Consider the following 13,508-nt stretch of genomic DNA (forward strand, 5'->3'; position numbering starts at 1 on the left):
CACACAGTACATGAATGGGAAGCAAATAATGACGAGAACCAGCAAAGATCCCCCCCAAAATCGCTCAGGGTAGGCAGGCATCAGCTGAAACCACATGGATCATTCACTGCGGGCTATCCAAATCCCACACCCTGAAAGCATCCGGTGGCTGCAAAAAGCAGATGGCAGCAAAAATGTGAGAACGAACCGTTCCATCCGGTTCACCTGCGAATGGAACCAACACAAGACAAGACAGCAGTTCAACTGTGCCCCTGCTCCTGTTGGAGATCGTCATAGTAACTTTATTGCAAAAATACAAGTTTCCATCTGCCGGCATAGCATTTACAAACGAGTGGAAATCCATCAAAATTCCTTTACATTGTCAAGAAATCCTCGTCACACTTCATTCCGAAGGCTAGTAATATCTGTACACGCGTGTATATACAGTCGTTGTAAATCCTGTTTGTTTAATAAAAATTAAAAAAATGTAAAAAAAAAGGTCACATCTGTAAGCTGCACTTCTACTGGAAATCCACAAGGGTGCAGTGTTTTGCAGCATTCACACCAGGACTCAAGACTAGCTCAGCTTCTTTGACCATATAACCCCAGGAAGAATACAGGGCAGATCCTCACTGACAGAACGCAGCTAATCTTTGCAAAGTTAGACATTCCAGTTTTTGCTTCTGTTGTTTCAAGAGAACCAAATCTCAATTTGTGTAGCAACACCCACCCTTTTTCCCAGCAGCAGTGCAGTTTAACTCCTGTTGGCAATGACACTGCAAATTAAAATCAATTAAAAAAACAAAACAAAAACATAGCCATTAAGGTGTAAAACTGAAATCGTAAAACTTCAAGCAAAATAGGAAATCATAAATGGGCACCAAATGTGTACAATGTCTGCAAATAATAAATAAAACTGACAGAAGACTTTCAGCAGTTTGATTAAATATTTCATCTAATATAATATTTCAATATTTGATCAGACTGCTGAATGTGTCCGACAGCATTAGTCCTTAAGGCTGTATATCTTGTCCGTTTTCCGTTTCGTACTTTGTTCTAACATCCTGGCCTTCGCTAAACTCCGAACATTGTGCATATGCAAGGCCTCCAAATAGTTTGGTTTCTAGGACCCATTTCTACGGTACGTCACCCTCCGAAAGCAAGACGCTCCTGTACGTGATCGAGTTTAATCTTTCGGAATTACAAATGAAGTAGTATTCTTTACGCAGAGAGAGAGAGAGAAATGATACTGGAGCATGTCGCTACCACAGTACAATAAGGCTAAATCACATATTTTAAACCCTGTAAATACAGAAGCATTTGCTGACCCAATGGTGTGGAATTTCCGCCAAATAAAACAAACAAACAAACAAAAAAAAAACCGGAGGATATTATTCATTAATTTAGACTTGGGCCCTAATGCTACCAATCTAGTACTCACGATTTGGCAAAGCCCTCTTTAGAGTTATTTCGGGTAGGCATTTAAATGTCAAAAACGGAACACGTCTTCCATGATCCTAACAGTGGGTACCTTTCTCAGACGTTCGAACTTCAATCCTGTACCACGGTATTTAGGCTAACGAGGCTAATGGGCTACGTAGCAGTGCCGTCACGTTTATTAAAAAAATAGGCTAGCCCGGAATATCTCCCCCAGAAAACCGGGGAACAAAGGCAATTGAGTCAGAACAGTGGTGGGTATCCACCTTTGCACTTCTGAAATGCGCTCAACTCGTCTTTATGCACATAAAGTAAACACAAAGCACTTAGAGAACAGACGTCTCACATCGTCTTAAAATATAGCGTTTTTTTTTTTTACATCTTCTCCTACTGTTCAAAAAAATATTCAGTATAACATCTAGGCAGTCTATGCCTGTAACATTAAATGCAAGGCTAAGTTGTTTGCTACGAATAATTCCACTTACGGAAAAGTTACGGTCACCTCTCCATCCGAAAGGTTAAAATGTTCAGTCCATACCAACTCTACGACGCTAGCAGACAATGGTAGGATAGAGAAATACAAAAGTAAAGCAGGCCTGTTTCTGGGTACAAGAAGCATTCAGTTAAAACATTTGTACAAGCTATACACAACCTACCCGTCTCCTAAAAATAAATAGCTCAAAGTAAAAACAAAAGCTTGAGGACCTCACAAAGGAGCCAAATTGCTAAGTGTAAAAGACTAAGACCTGCTCCTTTTTAAAAAAAACAGAAACAAAAACAAAATCAAAACCTCAACTACGTAGGACCCCTTCAGCTGCTCCTCTAAGTCAGAGTAACTGTCTTTCTAAGGTGTCCATTTTAATTGCATGAAAAAAATGAAACCGTGGCAATCGTGGCTAAATCGATTCTCCCAGATATTAATTTTGAATGATGCCACTGTAGCGACCTCCTCTTGATTGGTCGACTCCTCTGTTGACCGGTGTCCGTTAAGCGCTGGGACCCCTCCCCTTTTTCCTTGGTCACAGTCATAAAGGCCTTGAGCCTCCGCCCTCTTTTTGCCCCGCCCGTTTTGGAGGGGTGTTACCGGGGCAAAAGCGCTGCGTGCATTTGTCCTCCATACAACCCCAAATTCGGTGCGCCTCTGTGTTCTGACGGGACATCCCGGTTCGTGTGCTCCACTGATCCGAAAGGGCTCTCCTGCAGCCGAGCGCATCGCTCCCCAGGAGCTGAAACACGTCTGCCTCTCAGGCCCCAGAGTCCACAGAGGAGCTAACGCACACGTTCGCTGAACACGTTAAAAAAATGAAACAGAAAGGCAGCCCTGTGGAAAGGACAGGGAGGTTCCGTCTCCACTGAGAGGACGACGACAACACTTCCGTTCTGGCGTAAAAGGAAGCGGTACGCTGAGAAGTCCTGTCGCAGCCGGAAGTAGTTCCGGTCAGAGAGACGGAACGAATGTATCCCTCCGCGGCTTTCCCTGTCTCTCTCTCGCCCACGGGCCACTGTGACGACGCAGCACCGTTTAACAGTTACCCTAAGCAAAAGAGTGAGCCGCGAGCTTGGCGTTCCACGTGAGCGTCGGTTGGGGCGACGGTCCGGTCGGTTGCTCCGCAGCGCGCTGACGGCGTAGAGCTGGTCCCAAAGGTGTCGTCAGGGGGGGGTCCCGCACAGAGCAGCTGGCGCAGTCTACCGCCGCTGAGCTTCACGCCCTCCTGCGGGGGGCGCTCTAGCGGCTGGTGGGCCGGAAGCGGGACATGTACATGCCGCAGGAGTAGCAGTAGTACCGCGAGGGCTCGGCGGGGACCTGCTGGCACAGAGAGCAGAGCGGGGCGCGGCCGGGGGGCCCCCTGGCGTACGGGCCGGGCCTGGGGGCCAGCTGGGGTGCGGTGTGCGAGGTGGGGGTGGGGTGGGTGTGGGACGGGGGGGGCCTTCCTGTACTCGCCCCCGCCAGTCTCCGTCGGGGGGCACGTCGAGCCGGACGGGCTGGGCGGGGCCCTCGAGCTGCTGGGGGTGGGGGTGGGGGTGGGGGGAGGGGAGGGTGCGGTACCGGGGGAGGGGGTGCTCGTGGGCGGCGTGGGGGGGCGGGGGCTGTCCGTAAGGGGCGAGGCGGCCGGCGGGGGCGGAGTGGCGGGGGTGGGCGAGGGTGGCGTAGTGGGCGTGGCTGTGGGGGGGCTGCTGCTGCTGGAGCAGATCGCCCGTGCGGGCGCTGTCCCTGGGCAGCGAGGACCCCGAGGCCGTCCGCCGAGGTGCCCGCGGCAGCGTGCCGTAGCTCAGTGCCACGCTGTGGTAGCTTTCGCTGGGGAGAGCTTCACGCCCGTCAAGCACAGCCAAAAACTTGTGGGCCTTCTGGGAATCTCCTGTGGGGCAGAGGGGGGGGGGGAGGGACTGTTAGCAGGGAGGGGGGGAGGGGGGGCCGACGTGGACTCACAAACACCCAAACACTTCTTCAGGTGCCCCATGACATGCCAAACATTCTAAAGACCTAAAACAAAACCAGTCCAAGAAATGGCTTAAATTCTTAAACTAGCAAGACAAACACACAGCAGGCAAAGATATGCATCTGTAAAGACGTTTGGGGAGGAGGAGGGGTCGCAGGATCACAGATGGCACCTGTGTTCTGCAGTATGGCTATGACAGGCAGAAGGGGCGGGGTTTGGGGAGGGAGGGGCCGTTACCTGGGTGTCCCCGGACGGGCCCCGTCACAGTGGGCCTCAGCAGCTGCTGGGACGGGTGAGGTGTTTGGGCTGGGTGGAGATGGTGGTGGTGTTGGTGCTGGTGGTGCTGATGGTGGTGTTGGGGGTCAGCGGGGAACACAGGGGGATTGTGGGGGGCGGGGAGGTGGGGGGAGGGGCTAGCGCGACGTGAGACTCTGCTTCCGATGCTCGCGCCTGGCGACGATGGCCTTATTTAGCGTGAAGGGGGGTGGACAGTCACGGCGGGGCGGGGGCAGCAGGGAGGGCGGAGAGGGGAGGATGGAGTAGAACAGGTCCAGGGGTGCCTTCCCGTCCCAGCACGTCTTGACGAACAGAACCTAGACAGCGGAAGTCAGGGCGATAACGACGTTGTTATAGTTAAATATAAACATTCGGCTCACGAAGAAAAGCAGAAGGTCCGCGGTACAGTTGGACAGTCCACACAGCCCGGGGCAGCGCGATGAGACGGAGGGGAATGAGTCTAGACAGATTACATAGCGGTGATCACCCTGTCCAGCAACGTGTTGCGTTGATAAGAAACTGTGAGACAGCGTGGGTCAGTGCTGTGTGGTGTGTTTGTATATGTGTAGTGTGTGTGCCGGCGTGTACAGTGTTGCGTGTACCGTGGGTGTGTACACGTGTCGTGTGCTACAGTGAGTAGTGTGTGTGTCACGTGTGTGTTGTGTGTGTTACACAGACATACTGGTGTGCATGTGAAGTTGGTACAGTGTGTGGTGGTGTGCGTGTGCAGTAGTGTAGTCGTACAGTGTCCATGACGTGTGTGTGTGTTATGTATCGTGTGTGTGTGTGTGTATGTGTGTGTGCGTGTGTTATGGGTTGTGTTTGTGTGTGTGTGCTTCGGTGTGTACTGTGTCGTGTGTGTGTGTGTGTGTGTGTGTGTGCGTGTGTGTGTGTACATGTGTGTGTGTGTGTGTTACTCACGAAGCTGTGGGAGCCAGCGAGCTGCTCGGGCCGGGTTCTGATGACGGTGCCGCTCAGGCTGCGGGCGATACGGCGAAGGTTCTCAGCGCTGTAGGACGGGTCCTCACAATGCAGCCGCGGCCCGGACGGGTCCTCACAATGCAGCCGCGGCCCGGACGGGTCCTCACAATGCAGCCGCTCCTGGCCCACAGAGGAGGGAGGCTGGGACACACACACACACTCACACACAGTCCGCACACACTCCTAATACAGTATAATGTGTATATACATGTGTGTGAGAATGTGTGTACACATACGTGTGCATGTGCATGCGTGTGTACATGCGTGTGCATGTGTGTATATGTGTATGTATGTGTGTGTACATGCGTGTGCATGTGTGTATATGTGTATGTATGTGTGTACACACGTGTGGGTGTGCCACTGGCTCACCTGGTGCTGGTGGGCGGGGGGGCCGGCGCAGACGGGGGTCCTGTACGCGCTCCTCTCGATTTCGGCAGTGGGGGTTTTGGAGCGCGGGGCCATCCGACGCAGCTCGCGCCATCATCGCTATGAGCACCAGGTTAGTGCTGCGCCGCACTAGCATGCTACTGCTACCGCATCTGCAGGCACGCTGCATGAGACCGCATGCAGGAACCCAGATCGCTTACACGCTAACTCATCTGGAACCAGCTTCCATGTACAGCAACCCTGCTATGCAGAACCCACGCTCTGCATGCTACACGCTAACCCTGCTATCTGCAGGAACCCCAACGCTTCTGCAGCTACACGCTAACCCTGCTATGGCAGGAACCCCAGCTTACACCCCAACCGCTTCTCTGGGATGCTACACGCTAACCCTGCTATCTGCAGGAACCCCAACACTCTGCATGCTACATGCTAACCGTGCTATCTGCAGGGAACCCCACACAGCTTCCTGCATGAAACACTACATGTCGCTAACCCTGCTATGGGCAGGGAACCCCAACGCTTTGGCGTGCTACACGCTAACCCTGCTATCTGCGAACCAGCTCTACGCTACCACCTGCTACCAACGCTTCTGCATGCTACACGCTAACCCTGCTATCTGCAGGGAACCCCAACGCTTCTGCATGCTACACGCTAACCCTGCTATCTGCAGGGAACCCCAACGCTTCTGCATGCTACACGCTAACCCTGCTATCTCGACCAAGCCACATGCTCACGCTCCTGCTATGGAGGAACCAATTCTGCCAACGCTATGGGCAGGCAAATCTGCATGCAACACGCTAACCCTGCTATCTGCAGGGAACCCCAACACTTCTGCATGCAACACGCTATACCAGCCACATGCTGAATCACTGCTCCTTTTCTCTAAGAAATACGAGTGCACTCCTATTTAAGCCCGTAAAAACAGCACCGTACTTCAAAAGGCCATAAATCTCATTAAACATCACCAGGTAGAAGGAGGCGGTAGAAGATTCCAGAGTTCTGGCACAGTGCCACCGGTGAAACGGAATTGCAGGCTGATAGCCATCTTAAATTCCACTCTACTGAACGTCGCTGTGTCTGAATCTTCCTCAAACTCACTGAAGCGCAGTGTTTTAGGAATGCAGTTCTCTGCGCAATGCTAAAAGCACTAAAGCAGGGCCCAACCCTGTTCCTGGAGATCAACCATCCTGTAGGACCATCCTCCAACCCTAACAAAGCCACACCTCTTTCAACAGCTAGAGAGCTCACCGAGCTGCTAATCAGTAGAATCAGGTGTGGCATATTAGGGTTGAGATGAGAACCTACAGGATGGTAGATCTCCAGGAACAGGGTGGGGCAGCCCTGCACCAAAGCGTGGTGGGTACCTGGTTTCCCAGAATGCAGCGGGTGGGCGCTGTGAAGGACCCTGGGGGCGCACGAGGCCTGCAGGCTGGCCTGGTACAGGGAGTCCAGCTCGGAGAGCTCGGGGCTGGGGGAGCCGCGGTCCGGCTCAGGGGCATGCTGGGAGTTGTAGTATCGGGCGACGTTCTCGGCCCAGCGCTCCACGGGCATGGCGGGCGGCGGCCCGGCCCCCTCGGCGGGGGAGGAGGGGCGTCCCGGCTTGCAGTGGCCGTCGGGCGGGGTGTAGAAGGGCGTGTCCATGCCGTCCGGCCCGTCCAGGCTCCAGGAGGACCAGTTTCGGGCGTCGGGGTTTGGGGCCAGCCTGTGGCCGGCGCTGGAGACCGGGGGGGCCTGCAGAGGGGGGGTGCGAACGTGCGGTCGGGACGGGGCTCTGGGGTAGCTTTGGGGGTACTCCTCTGCGACGCTGCAGTATTCCCTCTCTGGGGTGGGGTCCGCCGGCAGGGAGGGTCGAGGGTTCGAGTGCGTCGGTGCGTGAACCGGGGGGCCGGCGCGGAAGGCGTTCCAGTCCGAAGCGTCGCCCGGGCCCCGGGGGGGCGGAGCCAGGGGCGGGGGCGTGGGCTGAGCGGGCTGGGCTCCGCCCTCCCCTTCCATGAGCGGGCCGTCCCAGTCCAGGGAGAGGGAGGGTAAGGAGGCGGCGCTGTGCTTACGGGCGTGCCGGGCGCGCGGGCCCTCGTCCGGGACCATGTCGGCGAGCTGGGCGCCCGCCCAGGGCGGGGGGCGCTCCCGCCCCTCCCCTCTCATCTCGCGCTCTCCGCCGCCGGGGCCTGGGGGCGGGGCCGGGAGCTCGCCGCCCTCCTCCTTGGGGCCCTGTTTCCATGGGAACTCCACAGCGCGGGAGGGGCAGGGAGGCAGGTGGCTCAAGGCTTCGGTGGGCAAATTTCTACATGGGGGGAGGGGCTTAACGTGGACAGGAGAGGGCGGGCCAAGGGTGGCGTTCTCTTCAGCTTCCTGGTCCTCCAACTGAGCGGCCGTCAGCAGTACTTGGCCCGGGATAGGCTGTTCACTAGAGGGGGGGGGGGGCGGAGCAGAGAGAGTGTCACCAGCCAATCAAAAAGCCCCGTTTCCCCCATGCATGACACTATCACCAGTAACACAGCACTCCAGATGCAGACATGTCAATCATCACTGCTACACACACTGAGCAGCCCACCCATGGCACCGCCCACAGAACACACACCTGCCCACCCCTGGGTCTCCAGGTTACCTGCGCACCTGCATGTTCCTGCACAACCACCTCACAGGAAGTCAGCTCTGAGTTTCGGTCAGGGGTAAAGGCAGCTGAAGGGTGCTGAATATGAAACGTTTTTCATACCTCTCACCGTCCAGCTAAAACACTCCTCCTCCCAAAGAGGATATATTGTATATATTTTACATATTTTTCACAGAGGGAAAGCTTCTTCAAATGCACTCTAACCAAGTTAATTTGCATAATTAAATCAGGCCATAAATCACACTAATCCAATTGGCTTTATCCTCACAACCCATACAAATACAGAAATAAAATTGTTACACAGCAGTATTAATTTCCACTTTATGAATAAATGTAGAACTCCGCTGAGTGTTACTGTAAGTACTGTACGCTCTCATCTTGTATGAACACAGCCTGAGGTTTATGAGCTTGGGAAGAGTCCGTTCCTCCTAATGGAAGTCCTTATGGGTTCTGTGCTTTTCTCCTAAAACACACTTCAGTAATTGCGACGGCTCTCAGTAATCCATCAAAACGCTGTTCTCACTGATTTCAAAACGAGCCAACGATCTCTGCAAGCACGCGTCTCACCCGCCGACGCTTTCCGTACCGTACCGCAATGCATTCTGGTCCCCGCACGCACACACGCGTACACACACGTCTTGCCGTTTGGGGGTCAAAGTTCGAAAAAAAAGTACAAGCCCCAGCATCTGACCTAGAGACGCAAGATCCACTTACTGCAGTCACAAGCGGCTGCAATAGCTCCCAGTCAATACGCAGCGGGGGCCCTATGACATCACTACATGTAGGCGGGGCCTAATTCGCCACTTCAGAAGCTAGCCTCTCTCTGCGGCTAACCGCGCCGAATCCTGGGTAAAGCTTATAGCAAAGCTAACTGAGGGATCATGGCCAGCTTCAATTCTGCCTGAATAACATGACTTCTCTGAGGGACGAGCAGGACGTGGCTAAGTGTCTGCGATGTGTGCGACGTTCCCAGGTCAGTTTCTACACTGAGAGAGAGAGGGAGGAAAAGACACTGATACTCTTCCCAAGCTCGGTGGGCCAGAAATGCCACAGAAGGACCTTTTGGGGCGAAGACGAAAACCCCACGGGCCAGTCCTCCACCTTGATAACCGTTTCAGGCCATGGCAAACAAGGGTCAAAGGTCAGAGTGTAAGTTAACGTGCTCCAAATGCGCAGTAAATAGAAATCAGCAAACAAATCACACAAGACCCTTTTCCCAGTGGGCTTTGTGTAATACAACATAAAGTCGACTTCAAATAAATGAACCAATTCTCATATATATTCTTATATATACCACTCTTCAAGGGGTAACTGGATTACTTCTCTGAAAATGGACACTAGATCATACTTTTTATTATTAGTGAACCCCAATCAGACCGTTCACTTCTGGCTACTTGTAAAATGACTCATTTATTTCATGCACAACCAGGCAGAGACTCTACCAGTGTTTAAGCTATCAGAGAGAACCACTGCAGGCACCCTTTTGACACATTTTGAGTCTTGCATCGCGACCCAAAAAACGGTCCGCGACAAACACCCCTAACCCGTCAGAACCCCGGCGCGTCTCGGCGGACGCGTCGCGAAGGCGCGCGCTTCCCCCCTGGAGTCCGCGAGCGGGAGCGCCCCCTGGTGTTAGCGGCGGGGGTTGGCGGTTGGCGGTTGGCGGCTGGTACCTGGGCAGGCCCTGCGTCTGCGTCAGCTGCGTCGGCTGCGGCGGCTGCGGCTCCTGCTGCGGCTGCATGCGCTGCTGCAGGCCTCGGGCCCTCCTCATGCACCTTTGCAGCTTCTTATCAGCCACAGTTCTGCTATGTGTGTTAGCGTAGCCCTCATGCATGGTAAGTCTTAGTTTAGCTACAATGCAAAGGAAACAAACAAAACAAAACAAAACAAAACAAAAAAAAGGCACAAAAAAACAAAAAAAAAAAACAAACAACGTAGAAATAAACAACTGAGTTATGGGAGCATGCAAAACAACTTGTAACAAAAATAAAACACTAATAAGGGTCATGTGATTAAACAATGGGACGGGATGGGGTGGGGGTGGGTGGGGGGGGTGTGTGAATGAGGTCACATGGACAGCGTTACTAGACAAATGGGGGCGGTTTGACGATGGGAAACTAACGTTTCGCTAACGTTACGCTAACGTTATGTCTACTGGGCTGAAAGACCCACACTCACTGTACGTAATGGCAAAATGGTCAAATGAAACTGAACAATGTTAAAAGTAAATAAGTCGTAAAACTAAAAAAAGGTTAAAAGCGAGCTTTTACTAGCCTATTTTCTCTCGACCTCTGAAGTCTTTATATGGTATTTTTCAACAAACACTTTGTGGTCTTGGAATCTCAGGTAACAAAGCAATACTGAGACAGAGAATCCAAATAAATATTCTCTAACGCCACCTTTTATTTGTCTACCAAACTCTGAAAGTGAACTGGCTGCAGACTGAGGAACAGTGAGGTACACACACAGGGTAGTGTGCACAGACAAGAGGATCGGGTGGTACAGTAAAGTGTCACCGTGCTGCAAAACAGGAAGGAACTTCCTCTGTGAGAAGATCAGGAGTGCCCAGGTACACAGAGTTTTGTGCAAAGACAGACAGACAGGCAGGCAGGCAGGCAGACAGAAACAGCGCTCACAACAGGAATGCAGAGAAAGATAGAAAAGGAAAGAAAGAGACAGAAAGACAGAGAGAGAGGTAGAGAGACAGAGTGAGAGAGACAGGGTATGAGATTAACACCTGTCACCAGCCAAATGCAAGTGAAATTTTGATTGAGGCTGATAAGATTTTCTACTCTAGCAGCCAATTTGGCAGGTAACCAACCAGGTTGTGTAACACTGTAGAAGGTAATGCAGCTGATAACGTAAAAACAATGGCTGGTAATTTCAGAATCCACGAGCCACTCTGGCCAGTGGGTGAAGAAGTTCATTTCATGCCCTGGAGAGAGTGAGAGAGAGCGAGAGAGAGAGAGAGAGAGGACAGTTGCTTTGCTTAACCGCAAAACCGCATCCAGGATCCCGACCCTCTGCCAGGGTGCAGGATCCTTCCTGCGGTGCGGATGACAGAAAATAGCGCATTTTGGGAGCAACAGCTAGAAGAGGGCGGAGTCAGAAGAGGGCTAGCAGCATTTGGATTGGGTGTTGCAGCTGTCAGTCACATGCCCCACCTCCCCCTTTGCTGGAGGGTTGGCCAGCAGGCTGCCTGGTAACCACAGCAACGGGTAAACAGCTCTGAGACTCCCGCTCCTCTCAGTGTTTGGGGTCAAATTCACACTGAGGGCTGGTGACCTTACCCAATATCAGAAACACAGTCTTGGATTCAGACGGGCCAAAATCGTTCCACATCATCAGTGATTCAGGGCTATTTGCCCCTACTAATGCTCGGGAATAAAAAGAGCAGGAAGTTTACAGATTTACAGATCTGACTCTAAGGCTCCGCCTCCTCCTCGCTCTCTGTGAGGTTTTCGGACGAGACGGACAGCTTTCCCACGGACCGGCGCCCAATCGCACAGCACCGGAGCCGAAAGGGCTGAGAGCGAGGGTCATTTCAGAACATCCCAATTCCAAATTTCAGCGCTGGGGGAGGGAGGGAGAAAAGTCTGGAGCAGGGTGTGAATTTGAGGCCGGGTCGCAGGGAAGCAGAACAGAGAGGGACACAGACAGACGGACAGATGGACAGACGGACAGAGAGACAGACTGACGAACAGACAGACGGATAGACAAGCAGACAGACGGACGGACGGACGGACGGACAGTTAGAGGCGGTAGTAAGGGAGCGCAGGCAGAGGCAGGTTAGGCTTACTTACACACAGCTTGGTTACACACTGAGAGGGCGGCGGCCATGTCGTCGGCCTGCTCCAGCTGCAGGGACTGCTCTAGGAGCGCATCGGCCTCATGGAGGCACTGCTCAAAGCCGTCCCCCTTCCCTGCGGACGACACAGCGGGGGGAGGGGCTTAGAACAGGGGACACCGCCCCGCCCGGCCCGGCGCGAAGCACACGCCCAACCCCTGCCCCGACCCGACCCGACCCTGGAGGACTAGCAATCCCAGAAATCCCAGCACTGCACAAGCCTGCGACACACCCGCTGCGTTTTGTGTGGTAATGTGTGTGTGTGATTGTTGTAGTGTGGTGTGTGAGTTTATGGGTCTGTGTGTGAGTGTTGGGTGGGTGGGGGGTTGATGTTACATTGGTGTTGTGATGATTCATGCGCATGTAGATTTGTGTTTGTGTGGGAAAGTGCGTGCGTACATTGTGTGTGTTGGACATGGTTGCATGTAGATTTGTATGCGTGTGTGTGTATGACATGTGTACTGCTTGCTTGTGTACGTGTCTTCCTGTGTGTGTTAATAGCGCTCCCAGAACCCACACAGAGCAGTCGGCAGCACACCTTGGGCCGACCTCACTGACGAGGGGGCGGGATCTCACACAAGATCACGCAGGTCAGAAAAAAAACAACAACATTCTAAACACTCCGCCTCACGGCCACAGCCACCCCAAACCCTCCCCATTCCACGGCTCAGTCGGCATTGCCCAGGCAAGTCAGCTTAGACCTTTCAGAGGGCAGCTGTGCTTCCTCTGCAGCCCAGCTGGCACACCCATGGCTATCCAAGCACCCTGCCCATGGCCCACACACACACCCCTTTCAACCCCCACCCCTTACCACGCACACACACACACACACACCCTATACACAACACACACACACCACACACACACCCACATACTACACAACACACCACACACCACCCCATACACACACCCCCAATGATGCAACCACCCATACACACACACCCCAATACACACAAAACCCACACTACACACACGGCACACACACACACCCCCATACACACACACACACACCCCATACACACACAGATGCACATGCACACACATACCCTCGTACACACAGGCACACACACACACAGGACCCCAGTGCCCTGTCCCACACACACACAGTAAGGCCTGTGTGTGAAACCCCCCGTGTGGAGAGCAGAGGAGGCCGCTCTCGTTACCCTGGTTCTGCAGCTCGTCCAGGTCCATGAACTTGCTGGGCCGGGGGTTGAAGCCCATGGCCGCCTCCTTCTCCTTCTCCTTCTTCCTCTGCAGCTCCTGCTCCTTGGCCCGACGGGTCACCTCCTCCTGCAGCTCGTCCAGCTCGCTGCGGCCTTCCCCGCCTGAGGAACAAACACACACACACACGGACGGACACGCGTCACACATACGCACACACACAGACACACGTCACACATACGCACACACACACGCACCAGCATCACAAGACTTAGCAGGAAGAGGATACGAGGTATGTACAAGTACATATCATATTGCGCTACGCACACACTGATAAATAGAGTAACCCGAACACACCCTAACACTGTGTTTGACCTGACAGGCCTGTCTC

The 13,508-nt window shown here is 53.5% G+C and overlaps 2 protein-coding genes across 2 annotated transcripts in view; both read right to left on the reverse strand.

Annotated features, from left to right (window-relative positions):
* Positions 1-238: 238 nt before the first annotated feature.
* LOC135245208 (uncharacterized) lies at positions 239-5,573 on the reverse strand. The gene is made up of 5 exons (XM_064318127.1): positions 5,481-5,573; positions 5,052-5,252; positions 4,351-4,447; positions 4,092-4,304; positions 239-3,773 (listed from the first exon to the last, which is right to left on the reverse strand). Exons 1-5 carry the CDS (start codon positions 5,571-5,573, stop codon positions 3,103-3,105), a joined length of 1,275 nt encoding a protein of 424 aa, XP_064174197.1. The 3' UTR covers positions 239-3,102.
* A 713-nt stretch (positions 5,574-6,286) lies between these two features.
* The window catches only part of LOC135244538 (inactive ubiquitin carboxyl-terminal hydrolase 54-like), a 71,201-nt gene continuing 63,979 nt past the window's right edge, over positions 6,287-13,508 (reverse strand). Inside the window, exons 13-16 of the mRNA XM_064316906.1 lie at positions 13,120-13,281; positions 11,913-12,032; positions 9,783-9,960; positions 6,287-7,902 (exon numbers count right to left, since the gene is read on the reverse strand). Coding sequence (XP_064172976.1) covers positions 6,453-7,902; positions 9,783-9,960; positions 11,913-12,032; positions 13,120-13,281 — 1,910 coding nt within the window. The 3' untranslated portion in view covers positions 6,287-6,452. The remainder of the gene's footprint in view (positions 7,903-9,782; positions 9,961-11,912; positions 12,033-13,119; positions 13,282-13,508) is intronic.

Source organism: Anguilla rostrata, chromosome 18 (assembly GCF_018555375.3).
Source record: "Anguilla rostrata isolate EN2019 chromosome 18, ASM1855537v3, whole genome shotgun sequence".
Taxonomy (NCBI): Eukaryota; Metazoa; Chordata; class Actinopteri; order Anguilliformes; family Anguillidae; genus Anguilla; species Anguilla rostrata.

Coding starts and splice junctions, on each gene's coding strand:
- LOC135245208 (XM_064318127.1), bottom strand. CDS start 5,573: ATGGCCCCGCGCTCCAAAACCCCCACTGCCGAAATCGAGAGGAGCGCG. Junction 4,448..5,051: donor TCGCTGGCTCCCACAGCTTC/GTGAGTAACACA, acceptor TCCGCTGTCTAG/GTTCTGTTCGTCAAGACGTG. Junction 4,305..4,350: donor CCTGCTGCCCCCGCCCCGCC/GTGACTGTCCAC, acceptor CATCGTCGCCAG/GCGCGAGCATCGGAAGCAGA.